The following is a 25,636-nucleotide window of genomic DNA, read 5'->3' as shown; positions in this document are numbered from 1 at the left end:
AGACTTTCTAGTGCAGTCTGTCAGAGGGTTTAGAATTCTGTTCGTGGACCTGATTCGGGAGTTCATCGAGGCATCGGTTCCTGGGATATACAAGAAGAGCAGATTTATCTGTTGGAGTACATAACCTCAAGATGAGACTTGAGAGGTAAAATTTAAATTTGTTTTATTTTACGCACTTATTTTAATCGTACGGATTTGGTACCCATGATGTGGAATCGTTCCAGATCTGAAAAATAAAATTTTAAAATCTTCCGCTGTCATGGGTATCAGATCTGACAGATCCGAGAACGTGTTCCAACACAGCCCTCGAACAACACAAAACTATTATGAGATAGTCTCATCGGATCAGTTTTTGAGACTAATATCATATTTTCGACCTATTAAAAATATTATTTTTCATTGTAGATATAAGTCGTATCGACCCGTCTCACAAATGTAAATTTACAAGACTGTTTGACATAATCCTCAAACGATAGAATATGTTCGAAATTTCCCCCCATTTAAGGAGTTTTTCAAAACCAAACATCGACAATTAAAATTGGGATTAATTGATTTGAATTTCATTAGTTTCTTGTTTTGTTTTGTTTGTTCTCCGGACTAAAGAGTTTTTCAAAATTAAACATGTTGAGTAGTTTAAAAACCATATATATATAATGCTTAAAATAATTAACTTGTAATCAAATAATAAGGATATATATTTAAAAAAATAATTTGAATATTACTTCTCATATTGTTTTGATTTCAAAATATACGTTGAATATGTGTAATCAAGATGTTCAACTATTTTCTTGAAGTGTTAGTATCTCGTGAGACGATTTTACGAATATATATATATATATAAAAAGAATCGACCTGACTCATATTTATAATGAAAAATAATATTTTTAATGAATCAGATTGAGTAAGAGATCCACTTAACAAAATTGACAAGAAAGACCATATTCTCACATGAGCTTCTGTGTCCATCCAATTGGTAATATAACAATCTATTTTTTTTTCCATTACATAAAATTTTATCGATTTAAAGTTTGAGAACCTTCTTTCTACAAATATAAATACGACAAATACATTCATTGAAATAATAAGCACTTGGTTAACCATTCAAATGCATGAAATTTGTCGTTATTTCTCAAAGATTTTTCAACATATTCCACGAGTTTTCAATAAAATATGATTGATCAACACACTCCAATCTTTCGAAACCAAATCAAACCCCAAAAGTTTCTTCATGCTTCTAAATTGTTCAAATTGGTTCTACAATGAAAATATATTTTGATCAATTATAACAGAAAAGTAGTGAACTCCGATAAAATTTCAACTACCTTTTTTTTTTGCTAGATTAAAAAATAATAAAAATAAAATTAATCGCTTTTGTACCATCAAAGACTTAAGTAGTGTTTGGAAAAATTTATAGGAATCACTTCTCAGCTTTTTCTCAACAAAATTTTGAAATTATGCTAAAAAAAACCAAAATTTTATTGATGAAAAGCTAAGAAGTGCTTGTTAAATGGTCTCCCAATCACTATCTTAACCTTTTTCTCTAAAAAAAGACTTAACTTTCAATATCTCTTGTTTCATCGATCTCATATACTTGTGAGAGACACATAAAGTTGAAGTTCTTGGATGCAATGATTAACGAATCATTTTTATGTTGTTTTTTTTTTCAATTGTTGTAAAATATGTTATGGATGAAACACAGAAAACTTTGATACCACATTTTGTTACCCCTATTTTAAGTATTTTATTTTAAAATTTTGTTATAAAATCTTCACTTCAATAAACCAGTATAAATATATAAATAATAAATACATGTGGGCTTTGAAAGTTCCATGAACTTTGATATCACATTTTGTTACAACAATAAATTTGAAAAAGAAAGACGAAAATAAAATAGTTTGGAATTCTTCTCCGGGCAGGAATTAGTCTTCTAACCGAGTAATGTACTTGAAAAAATTGACTTTATTCGTTTAGGTAAAGATGTTAACCCAACTCGTGTACTTGTTCAATTGAAAAATAAAATATTTCATGCAATAAATTAAAATAATATATGAGAGGAAAACTAGGTCGAGACTCTCGGTTGTAGCAATCAAAAGTGATTTACAAAACCAAGATATAAGTACATGCAAAAACCGATGTTTATTGCGTGTTGTTGAATCTCATATTTTTTATAGTACATTCATATATGTAATTGATAACACCATTCCATTAATATAATGCATATTTCACAAATCGAGGTTGATCACCCAATATATCATCAGAAAGCTTGAGTATTTTATATTTATGCTTGAAAACTCGAATTTGAGTCCCTCCCTAACATCTAGTTTGTTATTTTATCATCAATGTATCATAAACGATGTTCGTCAACTCGATTGCTGAAAAATGGGCAGCTTGCATTTTTTTACTACTCAAACTATTCTTTTTTTTTTTTTTTTAAAAAAATCAAGCTTCAATATATGTTAATCTATAAATATCGTAAACCCAGAAAATACATTTTGACCTATTTTTTAATTTATATCTTTTTTTTTAAATCGACCTATTTTTAAATTTATATCTAAAACGTGAAAATGGAAATTCTAATTCAATATATCTGACTATTGCCGAATTTTGTCCCTCATCTTATCAAAATTTATTATTAATCTGCCATCTTTGTTAGTTAGTATTTTTTTTATAGCAATTTTGATATTTTTCTCAATATGACACTCATGATGTACATAATTTCAAATACGCTCTGACAAAAAAAAATTATAACTAAAATTGTCGTAAAAATATTATAACATATTAATATAAGTAATACCGGTGCTACAGGCTACTCATCAACTAGTATATAAATATAAACATAAATATAAATATAATACAAAATATAAAAAGACAAAAAGAAAAGAGTGAAAAGAGTGAAAAGAGTGAAAAAGCAGAAGGGGCATTTATGAACGCGGACAGAACAGGATGTAAATAAGTAAATAACTAATGAAATATATAATATGATATCGGTCAAATATGACACAAAAATTTCGGTTAGACCACTTCACGATCGGTTTTACGAGATTAATTTTTGATCCGATCATACTCATAAAAATATTATTTTTCATTATAAATAATCAATTTATTTATCATATATAATTCTGCGGGATGTCTCCCTCACACCAGACATAAGGTAGATTTTCTGTTATGGTGTTTACCAAATTTGACCATATTACAATTAGGCTGCGTTTGGTAAATGTGATGAGATTATTAGTGTAAAGATAAAATGTGGGATAAATATATTTTTGTAATGATTTTCTCAAATTAAAATAAAAGTATTTTATTGTTTGATTGATTTTTTGTGTTTAGGATTAAAAGTTGGAAAACAAACTCATTCCCAAAATACCCCGTAGTATGCAAATACCCCATGTAACATTCCAAAACCCTCTTCTTGCCTTCAATCACTCTCCTCTGTCCAATTTTTTTCTCGTGTTTGGAACCATTTTTCGGTAGATCTGGAAGTTGAAGATTATTGGCAAGTAAAACTATTGCAGAGATTTAGTTTTTTTTAAAAAAAAAAAAAATTGCAGAGATGAAGTCTTTCTATTTGATGAAGACACATACATAGTGTCTAATATAGATTTGTGTAAAGATTTTTTTTCCCAAATCATTTTATCAGATATGTTGCTTGTTCTTCTGTCGATTCACACCGTGCTGCATCTTCACGAACTGAAATTGAAAATGAAGCCACATGTTTTGCATTTTTACCAGACTGAGATTGAAACCCAAAAATGGAAAAATCTCTAGAAATATCGATGACAATGGTCGAATAACATACACAACGACGAACCTCGAACAAGTATTGATTTCCGATAGGCTAGCAGAGAAGGAGAAAGATGTACGAGCTCCACAAAATTGCCGCTCCAATTCGCTCAGGTGGAGGAAAGATTTTTTGTTGTGGTATTCTAGAGAAAGGGTAAATCGATAAAATGTCCTTGTAGTCTGTTGGACTGTAGAACTCAGAATACAAATACCTTGGGGAAGCAATGGATTATTATCTCACGATTTCAACCATCAACAGTGTTTTAATCACGGGCTTGAAGTTATCATTCGTATTGTTAAAAACCAGTCAAACGTAAGATAATTAGCTAATCATGAGTTAATCATCCCTATCAAACATGCCCTTATAGACAAAATCACTAAATTTGTTTACATAACGAAATGCTGTTGGATCCAAACAAATAAAAATAAAAAAAACAAAGGGTGTTATTTACCTTTCATATTTTATAATCTAGACTCGGTTTTTTTTTTTTTTTCCAATAGTTGTTGGAAATAACCTTAATTTAGTTATTTCTTTAAATCTTTTTTTTTGATATTATTTCTTTAAATCTTACGTTAATATTATATCAAAACTTCATTGATGTTGTCAATTCGCTTTATTGTATCCACAAATTTACAAATTCAACGCAGAAAAATTATAATAATAGTTAATAAATCTTAATGCTACTTATTTAATATTAAACAACAAATTTTTTTCCCTATCGGTGACTTTTATGGTCAAAAGATTCACTATTTAATTCATATTTCAAAATATTTTGTTTTTATTTATAGTTCTCTTGATTGTTTTAGTATCATCGATTTTACTTCTTAACAACTAATAAAAAGTCGAAATGTATTTTTTAGCATCATCTGCAAATAAATAGACGATAATAATATCCCATAATATAACTTAAGTAAAATAAATAAATAAATTCAATATATTTATTTAAATTTTAGAGTAAATTAAAGGGATATTATAGAATTTAATTTTGACAAAGAAATAAATTGAATTAAGTATTTAGATTCTTGTAAAAACTCGCCCAAAAAAAAAAAACCAAAAAAGAAACTTGACTCATATATGTATATATATAGTAATGCCAGCCAACGTTGTGAAAAATCGAACCGATTTCGTTCTCCGCAGACGATTTTTCTTGATCTTATTGGGTGTAAAGTCTCTGATGCCAATCATATAGCCTTCAGCTAAATTACCAAGGTATAGAGCCCAGAAATATTTTATTTGTTTCTTCTTGAATCTCTTCTCGTTCTCTCGAGGATGTGAAAATACGGTACAATATGTTCTTGATTGCATGGATTCATCGTGATTGGATTTCATTTACTGCTGTTGATTATCATATGCTTCATTTAAAGTGTTTTTTTCCCACGTTTGTTTGCCTGAATTAGCTTATGGTGTGACGCTAAGGGTGAAACTTTCTTGAACTTGAGAGAATCTTGATTCTTGAATTGGAATTTTGTTTTGTTTTGAGCTCGTTGTTTAACTTGTCCGTTTGCTGTTTAATGTTCCATTTGTTTTGGATTTATGTTTCTTGCTTTTTTTACTTGCTTTAAATGGATGTATTTCTGATAAGAGTAACTGGCCTAAAGACTTTTATCGTTTTGTGTCTGGTCATTGAGTTAGATTTATTGGATTTTTTGTGGTGTATATTATCTGGATGTATGTAATCTCTTGCGAAATCATTATTGTCGAGTGTTTTTTCCGGTTCTGATTCTCCGGTGTTAAATCTTTTTACTATGGGAACACATGCTGATATACACCCTACATTTATACGGTTTGTTTATCTGATAATTATTCAATGAGCAAATGCATTTTTATACATCTTCGAAATTGCCTTTTTAATCATGCTGCACGAGTTTCATCTTGGTGTGGACTGGGTTCTTCTTTTTTACTCTAGCCCTGGTTATTATCTGTGTCAGCCAAATGTTAGCTATTAAACATATGCATTTAATTATGTATTGAATCTGGTTATGCAGACAAGGTTACTTGTTTCCACAATACGAGATTTTGGTTTCATTCGAAAATGCTTGTATAATATTTCATGCAACATCACGAACTCAAATATTATTTTCTTTAGAAGACACATGTAAGGATTTTGAGCCGCATTTTCTGTGAAACCAAACATTTAGAAAGCCTTCTTTCTGCTTTTAGAGGACTTATATTTACTATATTTCCATAGGTAATCTTTTCTTGAGAGGAGAGATAATCAGCACATTGATAGTTTTGAAAGTACTAATGCGTGGTATTGATTATACTCTCACCGGGACATAGCTAGTCAAATTCTGATTCAGTTGGTTGGTTGTCCATGACACGCACACACGGTGTAAGAGATGCAGGATTGTCTGGATGATCAATTCTTTATTATCGTGTTCCTTTGACAGTTTCAATAAAAAAAAATGTAATGTCTTCTTGGACCAGTTCTATGAATAGCCAAAAGGACCTCAAGATTCAGGAACAAAGCTCGGAATCTGCAAACAGGTAATAGATTTATCTATTTTTGGGAGGTGAGTAGTTGATTATTATGACTCAATCTTCCATAAAACAACATTTTTGTTTCTGCAGGAAAAGCATAGAAGGAAGTTCTGTATTAAATTCTCTGACGGGGAGAGAAAGTGTAAATTATTCTGAAGACCGAGAAACCATGGTACTGAGATTTAATTTACATGTGACTTGTTTATAACTTATCCTTGTAATATCTCTGGTTTCCGTTAGAATATGTTTGGGTTAAGGGTTTAGTTTGGATATTGTTGAGTCATGTAGATTTCGATTTTCAGTTCCTTCCGTGATAATTTGAACTTATGAGCCCATTTTTAATGGATTTCAAATCATCCTAAATCGGGGTAATCTGAAACAAATTTCAAATCATTTTCTGAAAGAGAAATTCTCGAATCCATGTGCAACCTTATGGATTTGCGTTTCCTTGTATTTGGATGTACCCTTCTTCTCCTGTCCTGATTCAGCATATCATCAGGAACTTCATGCACGTGCTACAGCTCAAGAGAAGGAAATTATGTATCTTCGGGAACAAATTGCTCTGGCCAGTATGACGGTAAGGCATATCCATTCGGGACATATCGTGTCTCATAGTTGAAGGACTCTTTCTGGAACTCATGACCTTTTGTATGTCATTTTAGGAATCACATCTTTTGAATGAAAAGTACTCACTTGAGAGGAAATTTTCTGAGTTGCGATTGGTTCGTATATTTATGTATTTGATCGGTTTTCCCATTTATTACTTTTACTTCATTTACACATTATATTAACGACTTTGTTGTTACTGCTGGGAAACCTTATCCCTGAAGCTTATTCTTGTTCCGTCTTCTTCTTTGTTGGTCGAAGGCTCTAGATGAAAAGCAAAATGAAGCTATCACGACTGCTTCACATGAGTTGGCCCGTAGGAAAGGAGATCTTGAAGTGAATTTAAACTTGCTTAGCGAGTTAAAGGTAAACCATTGTTTGGACATCTAATTTGCACTCCTTTTGGCTTTTCCTATGACAACTAGCCTTCACCTTTGTTGCGAAACAAATATAATATACAGCCAGACTCTAAAGTATGCAGGTATCTTTTTTTAGGCGTAACTGTATGTAAAGACTATAGTTAATGGTATAAGGGGTTTGGAAGCATCCAAAATTCACGAGATATCTTTTGTCTATTCTTTAGATACTAGATAGCAAACTTCATGCTCCAAGAGTGAAACAGAAAGTCATAAGCAAATGAATCAATAAAGTTACTTTCCAAAACATAAAGTCCCTTTTAGCCAAGAGGAGTTTATTTCAATCATATGCTTATGAGCATAAAACTTCAGTAGTTTGCAATCCTCTGACCTGTTCATGTCTCATGCAAACTTTTACATTCTAATCTAATGATTGACTGGATCATTATAAGAGAGAAAAAACTAAGTGAAAAAATAGGGTAAATTGCAAAGAGATACCTTTGTTATTTCAGAGAGGTTAAAACCCCTGTGAAAATCAATGAACTAAAACTCCCATTTTCTTTAAAATACTGCCATTTTAGCTCAAGCTCTTCGTAAAAAATATTTGGATGATGTATAAAATGTGCAAGAAAAGAAATATAATTATTTTTATATGATAGTTAGATTGCCGTTTTCAACTTTGATAACTAATTTGGCGGCCATTTAATGTAAATGCAGTTAAAAAGCACACGAATAACACAAATAATTCCTCACCAGGGATTTCATTTTTCAATTAAAGAACACAGAGAATTTTGACTTATTGATTTTTCGCAAGGTTTTCCTGCATATCTGAATGAACACAGGGATGTATTTGTTGTTCATCCTGAATAAATATGGAAAATCGGGATTCTAATCTGTTGGTCTCAAGTTGGTAGACAATTCATTATTTATTCCTCGGTTGGTTGGAAAAGGCCGTGAGATGAAAATGTCAATACTAGAAATGCTCGAATTATGATGTCAAAAAAACTGACTAATGTGGCTAAGCCTTCCTCTGCCCTTGAAGATTCCTCTTGTTAGTGCAAATTGAAAAGTTCAAATAGTCAACGAATACGATTGACAGTTGATACAAGTTCAGAGCTTTTCATTTGTACAGGATCCCCAGTAATTAATGCCAAAATTTTATACGTAGTTGCTTTGGATTTAAACCAAGCAGTTCTACCCTGAGATCTTGGGTTACAAACTAATAAAATTGTCTAACAGTTTAACTTCTGCTTCCTGTTTGTCAAATTGAAAGATCAATAGTTAACCTTGAATGAGCTTACAGCTTCCTGGATTTAGCCCATATTTTTTCTCAATCTACTGCTGAAGCATTAAAACTGATTATGTACTTTTTGAGTCAATATCCCTTTCCGCAGCTCCGACGTTCCCCTTTGTTTCCCACCTTGTCTCTATATATGTTTCATCATTTCAACATTTATATGTGCTACAGGCCACAGAAGATGAGAGACATGTCTTTACTTCAGCTATGATTGGAATATTGGCTGAATATGGCGCGTGGCCTCATGTCACCAATGCCTCTGCCCTGTCCAACAGCATAAAGGTGTGGACTTTGTGTCACTCGGTAGTCTTTTGATGCTATATTCGTGTTTCATTAAATCAAGATGTCGGAGATATATTTCATGAACTTTGTGATATGTTTTTGTGCACAAGTGAGCTATTTGGGTAAGTTCCTGATTTAAGAAACCTGAGCGGGAGAGTTGCATTACTTGGATCTGTTGTTGTCTTTTCAACTATTCTTCTTTTTCTTTCATGCTAAATGCCTAATATATTAACCAGTGCAAAACTATTCTTCAGTTGCTATATTCATGTTTTTTTTTTATCCATATAAAACTCTAGACAATTTGCATCTTTTCAATTAATTCTACGAAAGCTAATGTGTGCTAATTGCCAGTATATTTCTTTTCAAATGAATCTGGTGCCATTTATGATAGTGATTGTGAATACGATGAGACTTGACTAAACCTTGGAGATATATTATCACTTTTTTAGTAGAGCCTGCACAAGACATTGTGTATTTGTCAAATCTGCTTCACAAAGGCAAATGAACCAAATTTGTTTAGGGTACAAAAAGATTCTTTAAAATTCTGACACTCAGATTGATCAACTGTCAATAGCTATATTGGAGGCATCATCATACAACCTCTACTTATAGGAAAATTTGCGGAAAGAACAACAAACTAAAATAGTAATTACACAAATAATTTTCCAGAGTCTTCATGGGTGACACGTACTTGTGTCGTCTTGTTCTCCATTTTTTATTACCATCGAATTTTTAATCTTGCTATTAAATAAAAGTTGTAGATAATTATGACTTAAATTCTCGAATTTTACTCTGCAATTTGACGAAGTATTTGGAAATATACAATCAAGTTACTCAAGTATGGTCATATTGTATTCCTCTTGTACAACTTTTAATTGTAACTTAATTTAACCCGGATGTTTAAAAGAATATAAACTTAACATCTTCTTCAATGTTGTAGCCATTGAAATAGGAGATTTGAGGAAGAAAGGTTTCGAGGGAAGAGATTTGGGATAAGATTAAGTTGAGAGTAGCAGCTTGGTTACATAATTCACCTCTCTTCGAATCGTTTTCAGTTTCAGAGTTGTATAGGTATTGGAGTTTGGTTTTCAAATAGTACTTTTCTAGATCTTGTATAGTGAATATAGTGGATCACTGGTCCACCTTCCTATGTAACTATTACTAAGTTTTAATATTATATATGTTTCTTATCAAAAAAAAAAAATGTTGTAGCCATTGAAATCATCTTTCTACTGATTCAAGAACACTTGGTACTATCGTTGAACTTATAAAACCTGGACAATTAAAAAATCTGAACACAAACTTGATCATACTCTACTCTCAGACGAATAAAAAATCATAGATCTTGTTTCAATGAATTTTTTTAGGGCTGCAGAGTCCTCAATATCTTTCATTTTGATGGACCCGTCCATTCAGTCACAACACTATGACCTTGTTTAGTGGCCATTATTTTGAGGGGCTGGGGTATTGAAGAAGAGGTTGTGGTATTGAAGGATTGGAGTGCTGCCCTATTGATGGTGAGTTGAGACTAGAGCTGGAAAAACCTTTTTCAGATGATGAGGTCAAGAAAGCAGTGCTTGAGTGTGATGGTTGTAAAGCTCTGAGACCGGATGGATTTACAATTGCATTTTAGGAATGTTGGGATATTGTCAAAGGAGACCTAACGAAGGTTTTCAATGAATTTTTTGAAAAGGGCGTCATCAATGGAATAACTAATGAGACATATATTTGTTTGATACCGAAGAAGCAAGATTCGATCAAGGTTAAAGATTTTAGGCACATTAGTTGCAGTTGCACCACTAGTATGCACAAGATCATAGCTAAGGTTCTATCCGTAGGGTTGAAGAAACTCTTGTCATACACAATAGCAGAGTCTCATAATGCCTTTATTGACAGGAGACAAATTCTTGATTGTTGTCTCATTGCGAATGAGATAGTGGTAGAGGGGAGGTTGAAAAAGCAGAAATGGTGGGTTTTCAAGGTTGATTTTGGAAAAAGGCTTACAATAATGTGGATTGGAATTTTCTAGGTTTTGTTCTAATGAAGAAGGGGTTTGGTGAGAGATGGAGGAGATGGATCAAAATCTGTGTTTTGAATGTGTCATTTTCGGTTATGATTAATGGGAGACCAAGGGGTAAATTTCGAGGATAGAAAGGGCTCAGACAAGGGGATCCGTTGTCATCTTTTTTGTTTAATTTGGTGGTATATGTGTTGGGGAGATTGAATGATAAGGCTAAGACCATGGATCTCATACGGGGATTGGAGGTAGGTAGAGATAAAGTAGAGATATCTCATATTTAATTTGCAGACGATACACTATTTTTTGTCAAGAGAGAGGGCCACTTGCGGATTTTGATAGTTATTGTCAGATCTTTTTGCAACATGTCAGGCTTAAAAATCAATTTAAAGAAGAATGCTTTGTTGGGTATCAATTGCGAAGAGGAAGAAGTGGAAGAGTTAGCCCGGCAAATTGGTTGCAGTAGGGAGAATTGGCAAGTATTTGGGGTACCATTAGGATGGAATCCACTAAAAATCTCGTTTTTGGAACCGATCTTGACTAAGCTGTCAAAGAAGTTGGCAAGTTGGAAGAAAGCATTTTTGTCAAGAGGAGGGAGGTTAAACATTGATTGCTAACGCTTTACCGATGCATTTCTTGTCTCTTTTCCGGGTACCAAAGGGCATAGCAGAGGCGATGGAGAAGGTTATGAAGGATTTCCTTTGGGATGGGGCTGATGGCGACAAACATTGTCATTTGGTCGCTTGGGAGCAGGTGTGCAAGCCCAAAGATAGAGGGGGGTTGGGAATTGGGAACATCTGTTCGAGGAATAGGGCATTGTTGGGGAAATGATGGTGGAGGTTTTATGTCGAGGACGAACCGTTGTGGAGAAGGATCATAATGAGTAAATACGGGTTACAAGAGAATGGATCGGATGCTGGTTTAGCAAGGAATGTTAATTTCAGGTGTCCATGGAAATTTATTTCTAGATCTTACTCGGTTTTTCACCAATTAGTGAGGACAGTGGTTAAGGTCAGGTTTTGGGTGGATAGGTTGGGGGATTCTTCCTTTCGGGATTTGTATCCGTCTTTATTTCAGATTCATCGGTCTACACTCCACAATATGCCTATTTCTTATTTTGCTATGTTCGAGTACCCTTCTTAGACAGAATAAGGTTGATTGAATGGGTAGACGGTATCAGATTGTGGGATGGGGATCCTTCAGGTCTCTTTTCAGTCAAGTCCTTCTTCGAGTCATTCTTTCCGAGTAGTAGCTTTCCCATTTTTTTTTTCCTTTTTCAATGTTATCTGGAAGGTTCCGGTCCCAACAAAGGTCCAAGTATTTTCGTGGACCGCCGTGTTGGGCAAGGTGCCGACTTCGGAGATGATGCAAAAGAGGTAGCCCACATGTGCTCCGTGCCCAAGTTGGTTTGTGCTGTGTCGGATAGAGAGGGAGACACGGGACTACATGTTGATTCATTGTACTTTTACGAGTGGGCTGTGGGCTAGAGCTTTGCGATATCAATAGTTTGGACACTTTCTATGGTCATACTTGCATGTTTGAGTCAACCCAAACACAAACAAGCCAAAATCCTTGCTCTAAACAAGATGATCAGTCTGAAACCCACACCATTCAGCCTAAAACTGATATCCAAAACCTACAGTGTTCTGTTCCAACACAACCTGTGGAGACTAGTGAGTTACGTGTCTATACTAGGAGGAACAAGTCTGTCAAAAGGGAAGGAATGCAGCCAACCAATCACTGTCATGAGTCCAATATGATTCTGGAATCTCAAAATTCACCATGTAATATTTGTTTTGAGCAAGTTGAAGAAATTATTGATGATAGACCGATTGCCTAGCACTCGGTCATGTACCAACCATCCTATTTGTAATTTTATCTCCTATGGGAAATTGTCACCCAATCAGCAGGTTTGTTAGTAATCTGGACAGCATTCAGGTTCCCAGTTCAGTCAATGAAGCCCGTAACATACCAGAATGGAAGAAGGCTATTTTGGAAGAAATCCAAGCACTAGAAAAGAACAAAACTTGGATGATATCTGATTTACAGAAGGAAAAAGGACGGTGGGTTGCAAGTGGATTTTCATTGTCAAACACAACTCAGATGGTAGTATCAACAAATTTAAAGCTCGTGTAGTGGCCAAGGGATTCACACAATCTTATGAAATTGATTACCAGGAAACTTTTGCACCTGTGGCTAAACTTAATACACTTGAGTAGTACTCTCATTGGCCTCAAATCTTGACGCACTATCAACTGGACGTAAAAAAGGCATTTCTTAATGGTGATCTTGAAGAAGAAGTGTACATGGAAATATCTCCTGGATTTGACACTCCTGTCAATACCAACAAAACCTGCAAACTTAAGAAATCATTATATGGTCTCAAACAGTCAGCTAGGACATGATTGGTACATTAGAATGGAATAAGTTATGAATGAAATCAACTTTGGAATGAAATAAGAATGAGAATGGAATGATACTTATATTCCATTCCAATGATTTGTTGTTGTTGTTGTTGTTGTTGTTGTTATTGTTGTTCTTATTATTATTCTTATTATTATTATTATTTTTATTATTATTATTATTATTATTATTATTTTTATTATTATTATTTTTATTATTATTTTTCTTGTTGTTGTTGTTGTTGTTGTTGTTGTTGGTATTGTTATTATTATTAAATAATAAATTAATAATATTATAAAATTATTGATTTTAGTTTAATTTAACTTATATATTAATAAGAATATTTTTTATATAATAATAAATTTTTATAATAATAAAAATAAATAATTATTATAATAATAAAAATATAATATAATAATTATTATTTTTATTAATATTAGTTATAATAATAATAAATAATATAATATATTTTTTATAATAATAATAATAAATAAATAAATAATAATTTTTTAATTAATATTTTATAAACAATAATGATGATAGATAAATAAATAAATAAATAAATCATAATACTAATAATGAGTTATACGTGATAATAATTATTATATGTGATAATAATTATTACATATAATAGTAAAATAATTATATAATAATATGGAAAATGAGATGTGAATGCTCGTTCCATTCTCATCTCATTCCTTCGTACCAATCATGCCCCTAGAGCGTGGTTTGACAAGTTCACTCAAGCAGTTAAGAAGTTTGAGTATAATCAGAGCCAAGGAGATCACACCATGTTTGTCAAGCAAATGTCATCAGGGAAGAAAGCCATTCTTATTATTGTTTACGTTGATGGCATCATCCTAACCGGGGATCATGAGGAAGTAATTCAAAAAACTCAAAAGCTTCTTATCTAAAGAGTTTGAGATCAAAGACTTTGTCACCTCAAATACTTTCTTGGCATGAAAGTAGCTCGTTCTGAGAAAGGCATTTCAGTATCTCAAAGGAAGTGTGTGATTGACCTCTTAAAGGAAACAAGAATGCTTGGATGTAAGCAACAGATACCCCAATGGATGCCACTACCAAATTAGGTAGCAAGGACAATTGTGCACCTATAGATAAAGGGAGATACCAAAGACTTGTTGGAAAACTTATATATCTGTCTCATACCAGGCTAGATATTAGTTTTGCCATCAGCATGGTAAGTCAATTCATGAACAGTCCTACAGAAAGCACTTGGAAGCAGTTTATAGGATTCCGAGATACTTGAAGATGACCCGGGACAAGGGTTGTTTTTCCAGAAGACAACAAACAAAGAAGTTGAAATATTCACTGATGCTGACTGGGTAGGATTTATAATTGATAGGCGATCAACTTCAGGGTAGTGTACTTTGTATGGGATAACTTGGTTACATGGAGGAGCAAAAAGCAACCAGTTGCGTCAGGCAGCTCAGCCGAGGCAGAATTCAGAGCTCTTTCTCATGGTATTTGTGAGGGAATTTGGTTGAAAAGGCTACTCAATGAACTTGGGGTTCCTATTTCAGGGTCCATAAAGATGTTTTGTGATAATATGTCAGCCATCAGTATAGCCTATAATTCTGTACATCATGATAGAACAAAGCATGTGGAGATTGATCGTCACTTTGTCAAGGAAAAGATAGAGGATAACACTATATCACTTCAATATATCCCTACCAATCAACAGATAGCAGACATTTTGATCAAAGCACTACACAAGAAGACTTTTGAAGATCTTACCTCCAAGCTAGGATTGCTCAACATCTACAATCTAGTGTGAGGGGGAGTGTCGAAATCTGCCTTGATTTCTAGGGATCAGCTGGGATTTATTGTTTCCAAAAATAAGGAGATTTATTCTAATCTCCACTTATTACTTTTCTTTTTTTTTTTCAGTTTATTTCCTATAATGAAGATTTTTCCTTTATCATTTGTTCTTGAATCGAGGAAGTGATTGAAGCTTTCCTCCCTCTTTAAACTGTTTGTATTCTGCAGAACGTGATGAGAAAATATAAAATTTGATTCTCCATACTCTACAGTTAGTATTTTTAGAGTGGCATAAAAGAATTGGGATCTCATAACTTGGTAAATTTTCAACTATGAGAGAACCCCATGTGTGCTGAAATAACTGTGAATTTTTCATGGATGTGCCTGTGTAATTTTTGAGAAAAAGTGTATATGTTGTGTTTTTTTGGGTTAACACACTAGCTTTATTTTGGCATATGAAGTATTGATAATAATTGATTTTGTGCAATTTTCTATAATTTTGTGACCCATCTCTTTCAATTCTTGCAGAACTTGCACGATCGACTACAGTTTAGGATAAGAACTTCACATGTAAGCTTATATAATTTATTTCACACCCTTGCATGCTGTTAATTTGGTTTATGATGAATTTTCTGATAGATTTTACTCCTTATCGAGAATTACTTATTTGTTATATTTGCTGCTCTCTACAAAATATTATGAACAAATATAAATCAAGTGGATTTTGTAGCAGATTTACATGTGTACTATATATCCTGAGAATAATTATCATTCCCGGCGAGTGCAATGAGGAAGCGAAGAGTAACAAATTGCTGCATGATTAATTATTCTCAAGCCTTTGGACCGAGAGCACATGCATATATATCTCTTAAATAACTAAGTAGAAGGAGGGTTGATTTGAATCCAGCATTCATCAACTTGTGTAGGTTTGCATTTCTGGAGCATTTTATCAGTGAAACTGATTCGAGCTGTTAAATAATGCAGGCTAGACTAGCAGAGGTGAACGCTATGATCGGAAATGACACTAGAAATGGTTTTGGTGGTAACGAGATTTCTGGTTTAAGTCCCATGAGTGGCCAACCTCCTAGCAGTTCCATGGTATTTTTCTATTTCATTTTACAATTTTAATTTCCCCCATAATTTCTTTCGACCAACTTCAGGTTGCTATCGTGTATACCAGTTTCCTCTAATATGGCTCTGACTGGCTTCCATATTCCTTCTGCAGGGCATGCATGGATTTTCTAACTATAACCACTATAATGATGGGAAATTTTTGGATCAAACTGATGGCGTACCAAGATATGGCCAGGAATATGATTCAAAACCAATCAAGAGCTTAGAGCGTCCTGTTGATACGCACCAATTTCCAAACATTGAGAACCCTTTAAGAACATTTCCTGGAATTTACAGGTCGGCCTGAAAATCTCTAAATTGTTTTTGTGGTTTAGTTTTGTTCCTTGTGTGTGTTTGGTTGGACAACTTTCAAGAAAGAGTTCCACGCATTTGAATTTGTCCAGCCATTATATTTCGATATTAACTGGAATTACATATTTTCCGATTATTTAAGAAATATCATATTTCACGTGACCGTTTTCTGTTGGACTATATATCATGGTCATGGATTTGTGAAGCAAGAGAGTTTGCATGTCTATGATTTAGTTTCTTATTTTTTTTATTTCTTTATAATCGACTTGAGGATTGACACTATTATGTCGCATGTAGCGATGAAGTCTTTCAAGATATTTAATACTTTCCTCTGGAAATATAGACTTTGGATACCATAGAAATGGAAAGAAATTGTAACCATCTTGGTAATCAATGCAAGAATTTTATATATATTCCATGTAACCTCGTAGGACATGTAGGCTTAAATCCAGTCGAAACAGCATTCCGATCTAGTGCACCTGCTCTATCCTCCATTCTGTTCCAATCGGTTATTGTTATTAGTCACAGAGTGCACGTCCCATGACCATGTGTGCAATATTTGTGAATTTTTTTCAGTAATGAACAAAAATCACGAAGTATATCTTTGGCCACACACATCTGATATATTAAAGTAGTTATTGTGACATCTCATACGGTCATTCTTAATAATATACAATATAGTTAATTATGGGCATGGGAAATTGTTTACCAATTAATTTTTCACGCACTGTGAGTTTTCTATCTATTCATTTTTGGCAAAGAAGTGGCATTTTGGGATATCTAGTGTTTCCAAGGTTCCTGTCTCCACCTAATTATTGTGATTCAACATTTTCGAATTTAGTTACTTTTCAATATGGAGTTCAAACAATTCTTCTCTTGTTCCTTAAGCTTAAAATCAGAAAGCCGCGCATGCCATTGGCATCTCCAAATTAAAATTTCTGTGTTTACATCGTTGTGCTTGTGACACATCTCATAAACACATACACCTTATTTATTTACTTATATGAGGAATTTTCAGCTGCCCAACCATGTTTCCCCACTTGGTCCGCGACCACTAAAACCCGGTAGTGGGTTTTAGTGATGCAAAAAAAAAAAAAACAAAAACCACTAAAACCCACTACCGGGTTTTAGTGGTCGCGGACCAAGTGGGAAAACATGGTTGGGCAGCTGAGCATTCCTCTTACTTATATAGCTTGTAATTCGGCATTTTCATATAATTTAGTAAAGAAATGTTCTTGTTCTGATGAATTGAAACTACAGAAATTTTGCAGGACATACTGTTGACGACGTGCTAAACAAAAATGTGTATCCTTTCGGAGTCGAGCAGAGTACTTCTCATGGTCCAATAATACATAATGGGGTTGATTCTTTTGTGTCCGATGGTAATCCTATGACTTACAACTCGTGGAAGAGTGACATGCTTTCTTTTATCTGACCTGTAATGAAATTCTACCCCCCCAGAGGAAGGTCCCGGAATAGAGAACTTTCAAATTAATGGGGATGCTAAACCAGGATGCAAACTCTTAGGCTGTGGATTCCCTGTACGTGGAACTTCACTCTGTATGTTTCAGGTATGACCGATTGTATAATAATTAGTTGCTACATTATTATATGAATTTTTTGGTTTTATTATATGAATTTTTTGTGGCTATTGATGTATCAGTGGGTTCGTCATTATCCAGATGGCACAAGACAGTATATTGAGGGTAATAATCTAAACGGTTTTTCATTTTGTGACATTAGTTGTCAGTAATTGTCTATTTTGTGATGCGTGTGAAAGATAGTGTTGATTAAAAGTTGTACTGGATTTGCTTAGGAAATCGTCTTTTTTCCTTTTTCATTTTCTTATGTAACAGGTGCCACCAATCCCGATTACATAGTGACAGCTGATGATGTTGATAAACTTATAGCTGTTGAGTGCATACCGATGGACGACCAAGGACGACAGGTACTTTAATAAGTCACTTCAAAGGTCTATTAGTCGCTGTTTGACCCATGGGGAGCTTGAAATCACGCCTTTCTTATCTAACCCTTGTGGATTCCACACCTTGAACTACTTAATGGTCCTTTTTTCTTTACCCTGCACCAAATTCCGAGATGGTCGAGGTTGATGCTCCAAATTTAAAATGAAAAATTAAATTATTTCTTCTTCCAATTATCAGCACAGCAAATAAAGAAATATGGATCATGGTAATATATACTGCCCAATGAATCATGGACTTCTGTGGAATCAATAGTTGGTGTTATTTGTTATCGAGTTTTGTGGCACATTGGTGATTCAATTTATGTGATTTTCAGGGTGAACTTGTCAGGATTTTCGCAAATGATCACAACAAAATAACATGTGGTGAGTGGAATGGTATTGAAATAAGACACCTCAAATTTGTGCTTGAAATCTTGAATCTCTGGTGATCAATGATAGCAATTTCACAGCCAGGTGCATTGGATTGGTGGTTTACTTTCTTTCGCTGAAATTTGAAATGTTGAGTTGTGCTTCCTATATGATTCGATTCAACTAAAATCTAACCTCTTTACTAGTGAGATTCATGCATACTTCTATTACACTACTGGAGTCTGGATTCCTTTATTCTTCAGCTATAATATTCAAATCATCTTATTCTTCCTAAGTTAGGCTGGTTTTGATCCTTTGGTTGGCCTGTGTTTTCTGAACTTGGATCTTAGCATTTATTCAAGAGATTAAACTTTTATTGTCTTCCCATTTGGAATTTCTCTAGTCCTTATTCATATTTCACATTCTAGTTGTATTGCATCCACCCTTTCTCTCTTTATCTCGTGTACTTAAATAAGCAATCACTTTTTTCCCTTAAAAAAGAAAAAGCAAATTTGGCCTTATTTATCACCAAAAAGCGATGTGCATGCAAAGGGAACTAGGTCAAGACTAACTAAAATACAATATATCAGCTGAATTACATAGTGCACCAAAAGAATACATCCAAACATCAAATCCTTTATTTATAAAATATTATCGTTTCTGATTAAAAAATATATATATGGGCACCTTATCCTATCTATTCTATGGAGTCGTTTGATCTTTCTAGGGAGCTTGTCCTCTGTGAATAAGTGAAACTACAGGAATGAGCACTTCCAATTTCTATAACCAGAAGAAGATTCCATATAGATAATTAAACTTCGAAGATATGGTGTGGGAAAAAATATTCTTTCTTGCATCATTTTAGTCAATCTTAGATGTTTGAATTTAGATGAGCTAATTTATGTATGTATTTCTATCATCTTTTGTCTGATGTTATGTCGGAAACTATTTGCAAATTATCTTCATTTTCAGCCGCCATCAATTTTTTAGGAGTCTATGACAGATAGATGTGCGAACTTTAGGTTCTTATCTAGTCATGATATAAAGTTAATTAAATCAAAGAAAATTTTGCATTTGATAAGATGTTTCAGAAGCTTGTTCACCTGCTGAGTTTTAAAGTAATTCTTCTGATTTGTGATATGAAGTTAAGATTTATGTGTATGCTAACTTGTGTGTGAATAGAATAGGTTGCAATTAGATTTTAAGACAAGGTAACTGCTTGACAAATACCTAGGTAAATGAAGGCCACCCTTTTCATTTGAAACCAACTTAAATACTATAAAATATATCCCCATCCTGTTCTGCCACACCCAAAAAAGTTATAAATAATGTAAGAAACCAAAATCTTGGTTTGCAAGGTGAGAAAGGAGATGTCGTTGCCACTTGTATGAATAGCTATACTCATTAATGGTATTTTTTCTGCCGGTATGTTTCTATTGAGTGTGATAAACGAATGCAGATGAAGAGATGCAAGAGGAGATTGATTCATATATTGCTAAAGGCCAAGCAAAATTTCTTGTCATGATTCTTGTAAGTTACTGAGTTTCTTGATGAATATAAATTCAATGTGCTTTGCTCTGATGTGGGATCGGATCTTTTTCCTGCTATGAACGTTGGTTTAAGATGATTGTGCATCATATTCTTGTGCTTTCAGAGTTCAGGCTTCTCATCAAACTTCCTAATAGAATTGGTCTCACCTCATGATAAATATACAAATCTTCATGATAAAAAGAGTGACAGACGGTGGTTCAAACGGTGCTCAAGGCATGTTTTAATCATCCAGGTCCCTGCACAACTAAAAATCACAACCATGGACCTATGGCAATATCCATGCCCAGTATGTGTATAACCCAGAGTCCCACTGTCTTGCAACTGGGACCCATGCACGTGCATGTGTACTGTCTTTGTTTAACAAATGGCCCAACTCATAAAGCACCATGACCGACTCGTGTCCACCTCTGTGGACACGTTTGTGGGGCCACAACATGCTTACTGACCTGTGAACAGATGCCTCGTGCATGCATGGTTCATGCAAGCCAAACTGAAACAATACAGAGTACATCCCAACCTAGATTTCAAAATCTTAACTAAGTAGTAAGTTTCCAACTTGAGTCTAAAATTTGCAACAAAAACCTCAAGTATCTGATTAAATATATTTTGTTGATTTTCAAAGTTATTGTAACTATGAAAAACTACATAGTATGTTTTGGGATATTATAACATATTTGTTAGAATGAGGTTCCAATCATTAAAGTGTAGATTATCTGAAATGACACACATATTGAAATAACCTACCATCTGAGCTTGATGTATTTTTAAACTCAACAATTTCATGTAAAGCTCTATTTTTACAAATCTACTTCCAATTTCCTTGTAGCCTGCCATTCAAATACTTTTAAGATTTCAGGTTTTTGAATCTCTTTCAAAATGATGTTCTTGATCATTTCATGCAAAAACCTTTCACAAGTCCACATCTGGTTTCCTCGTACTCGCTAATTTTAGGTTTCTGTTTTTTGAACTGATCATAGACTTCTAAATGTTGAACAGTTAGATTCCTCAGAGAACTGGGAGCATGCTACTCTATATTTGAGGCGGTCAGGCTTTCAGGTTAAGGTTGAGAGAACGCAGGCTGCTGTGATTGTGGAGAAATATTCTGAAGAAGTATTGGTATGCTCTTGTTTATATCACCTGAAGCCATCTAAGATTATGAACTGCGGTTATAAATTATTTAGATTGATTTATTCATGTTCCTAATAGGACATATGTAGAAGTTAAACATTAATACAATTTGATCTATCAACTGAGTAACTGTGTAACTGGAAAATATACAGTTGCATATTTTGTGTTTGTTTTCTTTCTTCTTACTACAAACTTGGTCAGGTAGATTACTGCACACTGATTAGTAACACAGTAAAACTTATAGATGTAGAAAGAACAATAATTATATTTTTATCAAGTTGGGGACTTTCTTAATAACGGACATGGACTGACTCATCTCCTGTTACTATTCAGTGGGTAGATTCGTTAATGAAGCCTGTTAGACTGCATTTTTTTCATTGTTTTCTTTTTCTTCTTCACATCTGTTCGCAGATCAAAATACCAAGTGGACCCTCAACACAATTTGTTTTGAAATGCGCAAATGGCTCATCATATCCCTTTAGCACAAGTAATGATGACATCCGGTAATGCTCTGTTTCACTTAAAAATGAAATATCTGCTCAAACCTGCTTCATATGATAACAGCTTTACATCTTGGAGTGGTCCTAGCATTCTATTTCTTAAGCAGCTCCTATTCATTTGTTTATGTAACAATGTGGTATAATCAACAAATACGTGTGTTCTGTCCTGTTCGATGGTGTTTTCATTCTGGGAGGTGGTTTTTGATCTCGTAGTTCGTATTGGATGGAGATGATGAGGGGCATTCATTGGATGCTCCTATTCATTACCTCATTTTACTGAATGAGTTGAGGCGAGGTAGTTCATCCTGTTATTCACGTGGCCCAAGTGAACTACGTGGAATTTTCTTCTAGTTTCCTTCTAATCGGAAGAAAGGGGATATTGTTGTAGAACTAAAACAAAAGGAAAAGAACTGATTAAGATGGTCGGTTTTCAAACTGGCATCTTAAAGGTGCGAATTTTAAAAATTTTGTGACTCCGATACAAAATTTTGATTAGTTACAGGAACATTATGTTGTTTTCAATAATAAAATAGTTTTTCTTATATTGGGAATTTTTGAAACTTGAAACCTGAAGATCACGTGGTCCTGACTCATTTAATAGTTTACTTGACTAAAGATGAATTTTTTGCTGCTTATTGGTCATCCTGATTTTAATGCTCATATGATTATATTTTGGTTTCTTGCTCTGAGCTTCACTTTCATAGGATTGTTATTGAAAATGACCGGGTTATAGTTACCCACTCCCATGCAACATGCATATGCCAGTTTCGTTTGGTTTGATACATAAGATTAGATATTATAAAAATTGTATGATTATTAATATTTTTGAATTGGATGTTGAATATTAATTGATAAATAATAATATATTTGGTTTGAATGATTAAATTTAAGATAAAATGCTAAATTCCATTTTGAACCTTTTTAATGATTAATAAATATAAATAAAAGAAGATATTTGCGGGTAATATTGTAATTTTTTATTAATGATATGATTGATATTAGATAAATAATTAGTAATTTGATCGATGTAGGATAAATAATTAATGAAACCAAACATAAGATTAGATGAGATTGGATTATTGATCCAATCTTGCATATCAAACACGCCCTTAAATGTCAATTTTTTATGCAGGAATTTGTTGCATTGCTTCTCATCTGGTAGTAAATAAATCGAGAATCCATACCTACACTAGAAACAAGTTGTATAGGATATCAATTTTGGTAGATGGTTGTGCTTTGTCCTTTGCTTCTAACTTTACCTTGTCATTTTGGACTTGAAAACAGTCAAGAAGTAGGTTCAATACCTTCATTGCTCCTCTATGCACACCTGTATTTTTAATTTTACTTTTTTCCCAGTATTGGAAAATCATTTAGTATCGTTCACTGTACTTCTTTTGAAAGAAAGGTTTCTGAATTTATAGAACATAATTCTGTTCAAGTGTGTCGTGATCTCTGACGAGAACTGATCCATATGTTTCATGTAGAATGCGAGAGAAAGTTGTGCTGACTATGAGAATTTTCCAGAGCAAGGTAATCTTTCATGTCTAAATATTTTGTACCCCACGAGTGTGAAAAGAATTAGTGATAAGGAACGTAATCCGCATTTTCATATTAGTCATTGATACTTGTCTGAATACCTTAACGCTGTAGATGCAGATACTACTATGAGGTGTTTCGTGCTTGAATTTGAATGTTCGACATGATTTTCATTTAATTTTTTTTCAACTGGAGCAGGCTTTGGATGAAAACAGGAAGGTTAAGGCATGATCCGTATGCTTTACGTACAGAACTTTACGTTTGTTGTCAAATTCTCTGTTACACTGTCCAAGGTTTCGCCATTCTTTCCTATTGCGAGATGTATCGCGGATTCCCCGTCTGTAAATGAGACACTGACGAATATTCACTATTGTAGAAGACTTGATACTGTGGTGTAGTGGAAGATTAGCTGCATAGATGGAAGCAGTGCTTACGGCCATTCTTGATTTTATTTTATTTTTTGTTGCAATAGGGGAATGCAGTGTGTGTTTTATAATTCAGAAATAAATACTTTTTTTTTATTCTTTTCATGTTGTTGTAATAATGTAACTGTACAGGTTCATATTTTTTTGACAAACTTTTCTTGTTTGTGGAAGGTCCGAAATTCATGACCTCTTGCTATATTAGAGAAAATATAATACATATTATTTTTTATTTTTCGTGTGTTTTTTCCCCTTCACGTTATGTTTAGTTTAACTACTAGAAATCGTGGTCACAAAACATCGCTTTCTAAAATAAAGTGGGTGAATATATTCCAAACTTTATCTATTAGAATTGTTGCATAAGAATTATTGGGACCAAGATGAAATGAACTTAAACTAGTCCCAAGACAACCCTTATCTACTTAAAGATGGGGAAATTGCATCAATATTACTTGTAAAAATTAAAAAAATTTGGATAGAGTTAATTGTTGGGTTTTTCACGTGGTTAATTTCATTCACTACTTTTGTTAAACTTCGGATATTGTTACAAATTTTTGGTGATTATAAAATATAAACTATAGGGTGTTTTTAAATTTCGAGCAAACATACTCTTAAAAACATGTACTGACAAGAGTGTGTGTGATCAGAATTTGAAAGATTGGGGATGTGCATACTCAATATTTGAAAAAGAAAAAAAAAGAGTTAATAGATGATGTTTTCACACATAAATTTTTTAACAATTTCAAGATTTCATAATAATGTATGCAAATAATTATTATCTTTGAGTTTTTTATATTCCTTGTTGGAAAAAAAATATTTTTCCTCTCAATGATGGGTTCATGTGGCGGTGCCACCTACTTATTAACTACTACTACTACTAATAATACTAATAATAATAATAATAATAATAATAATAATAATGTATTATGGATCCCACGGGCCACAATGGTAACTGGTTTTATGATTCAAAAATTGGTATTCAATTAATGTGTTTCGTCGCTTTAGACATACAGTGGGCCAATGCAACTAGTGGCCGATCTAGATGGGATGATGATTGGTTATTTTTATAAAAAATTTAAAATTTATATTTTTAGGTCTAAAAACCATTTCGATTATGTGTTTATGATATGCCAAAAAGAATGTTTGATTGTAAGTTTTAAACGTTTTAATTTACAGTATCAATCAATCAAAAAATCTAACGAAAAAAACTTACACATAACATGTTCAGTCTCAAAATTAGATAATTTTTCGAACAAGATGATCACATTTTGTCATCCATATTGTTCAGGATCGAAATCATTTTATCAATTTTTCCATAAGTTTTTTTAGTTAAATCAACCTTTGGGACTAAAAGGGTAAAAAAATTCATAACATCAACGTCACATATAAGAGGAACCAAACAATTTCGGGAAAAAAAATGAAAATACTTGAAAAAGTAATCAACCAACGACATTTATCTGTTAGGTTCTTTATCAATTGTGTTGTTGCCGACTTTATCCATTTCTATATTTTCATCAACTAATCTCAACTGTACTCTGTATTTTATTGTTGACCTTTCTCAATTAATATATAACTAGTGGCGGTGGCATACGCGATGCATGTACATAAAATAAATGATACAATTTTGTTTTGCTTATAAACGTAACAATAAAATTCATGATACAATATTAACCATGTTCTTCGAAGATAAAAACATAAATTGATAGTGTTTAAATTTGAAATGTGGCACGCCAACATACC

The 25,636-nt window shown here is 33.2% G+C and overlaps 1 protein-coding gene across 6 annotated transcripts; it reads left to right on the top strand.

Annotated features, from left to right (window-relative positions):
- Positions 1-4,880: 4,880 nt before the first annotated feature.
- Positions 4,881-24,128, top strand: LOC140882464 (uncharacterized). 6 transcript variants are annotated; one of them, XR_012150221.1, is made up of 21 exons: positions 4,881-4,990; positions 6,172-6,268; positions 6,353-6,434; positions 6,762-6,839; positions 6,925-6,984; positions 7,130-7,234; positions 8,693-8,803; positions 15,531-15,572; positions 15,987-16,100; positions 16,228-16,412; positions 17,688-17,809; positions 17,889-17,998; positions 18,091-18,133; positions 18,284-18,375; positions 18,726-18,774; positions 20,219-20,289; positions 21,307-21,426; positions 21,850-21,941; positions 23,423-23,468; positions 23,673-23,767; positions 23,851-24,128. XR_012150221.1 is itself a non-coding variant. In XM_073288485.1 (21 exons), exons 3-21 carry the CDS (start codon positions 6,213-6,215, stop codon positions 23,703-23,705), a joined length of 1,611 nt encoding a protein of 536 aa, XP_073144586.1. In that variant the 5' UTR covers positions 4,904-4,990; positions 5,970-6,113; positions 6,209-6,212; the 3' UTR covers positions 23,706-24,128. The 6 variants fall into 6 exon arrangements, 5 of the variants coding, with proteins under 5 accessions (XP_073144583.1, XP_073144585.1, XP_073144586.1 ...); XM_073288485.1 differs by adding an exon at positions 5,970-6,113 and having other exon boundaries at positions 4,904-4,990; positions 6,209-6,268; positions 23,673-24,128; XM_073288482.1 differs by having other exon boundaries at positions 23,673-24,128.
- Positions 24,129-25,636: the final 1,508 nt, after the last annotated feature.

The sequence above is a fragment of the Henckelia pumila genome, chromosome 2 (assembly GCF_033568475.1).
Source record: "Henckelia pumila isolate YLH828 chromosome 2, ASM3356847v2, whole genome shotgun sequence".
NCBI classification, from domain to species: domain Eukaryota; kingdom Viridiplantae; phylum Streptophyta; class Magnoliopsida; order Lamiales; family Gesneriaceae; genus Henckelia; species Henckelia pumila.
This window is presented reverse-complemented; position numbering and strand designations above follow the sequence as displayed.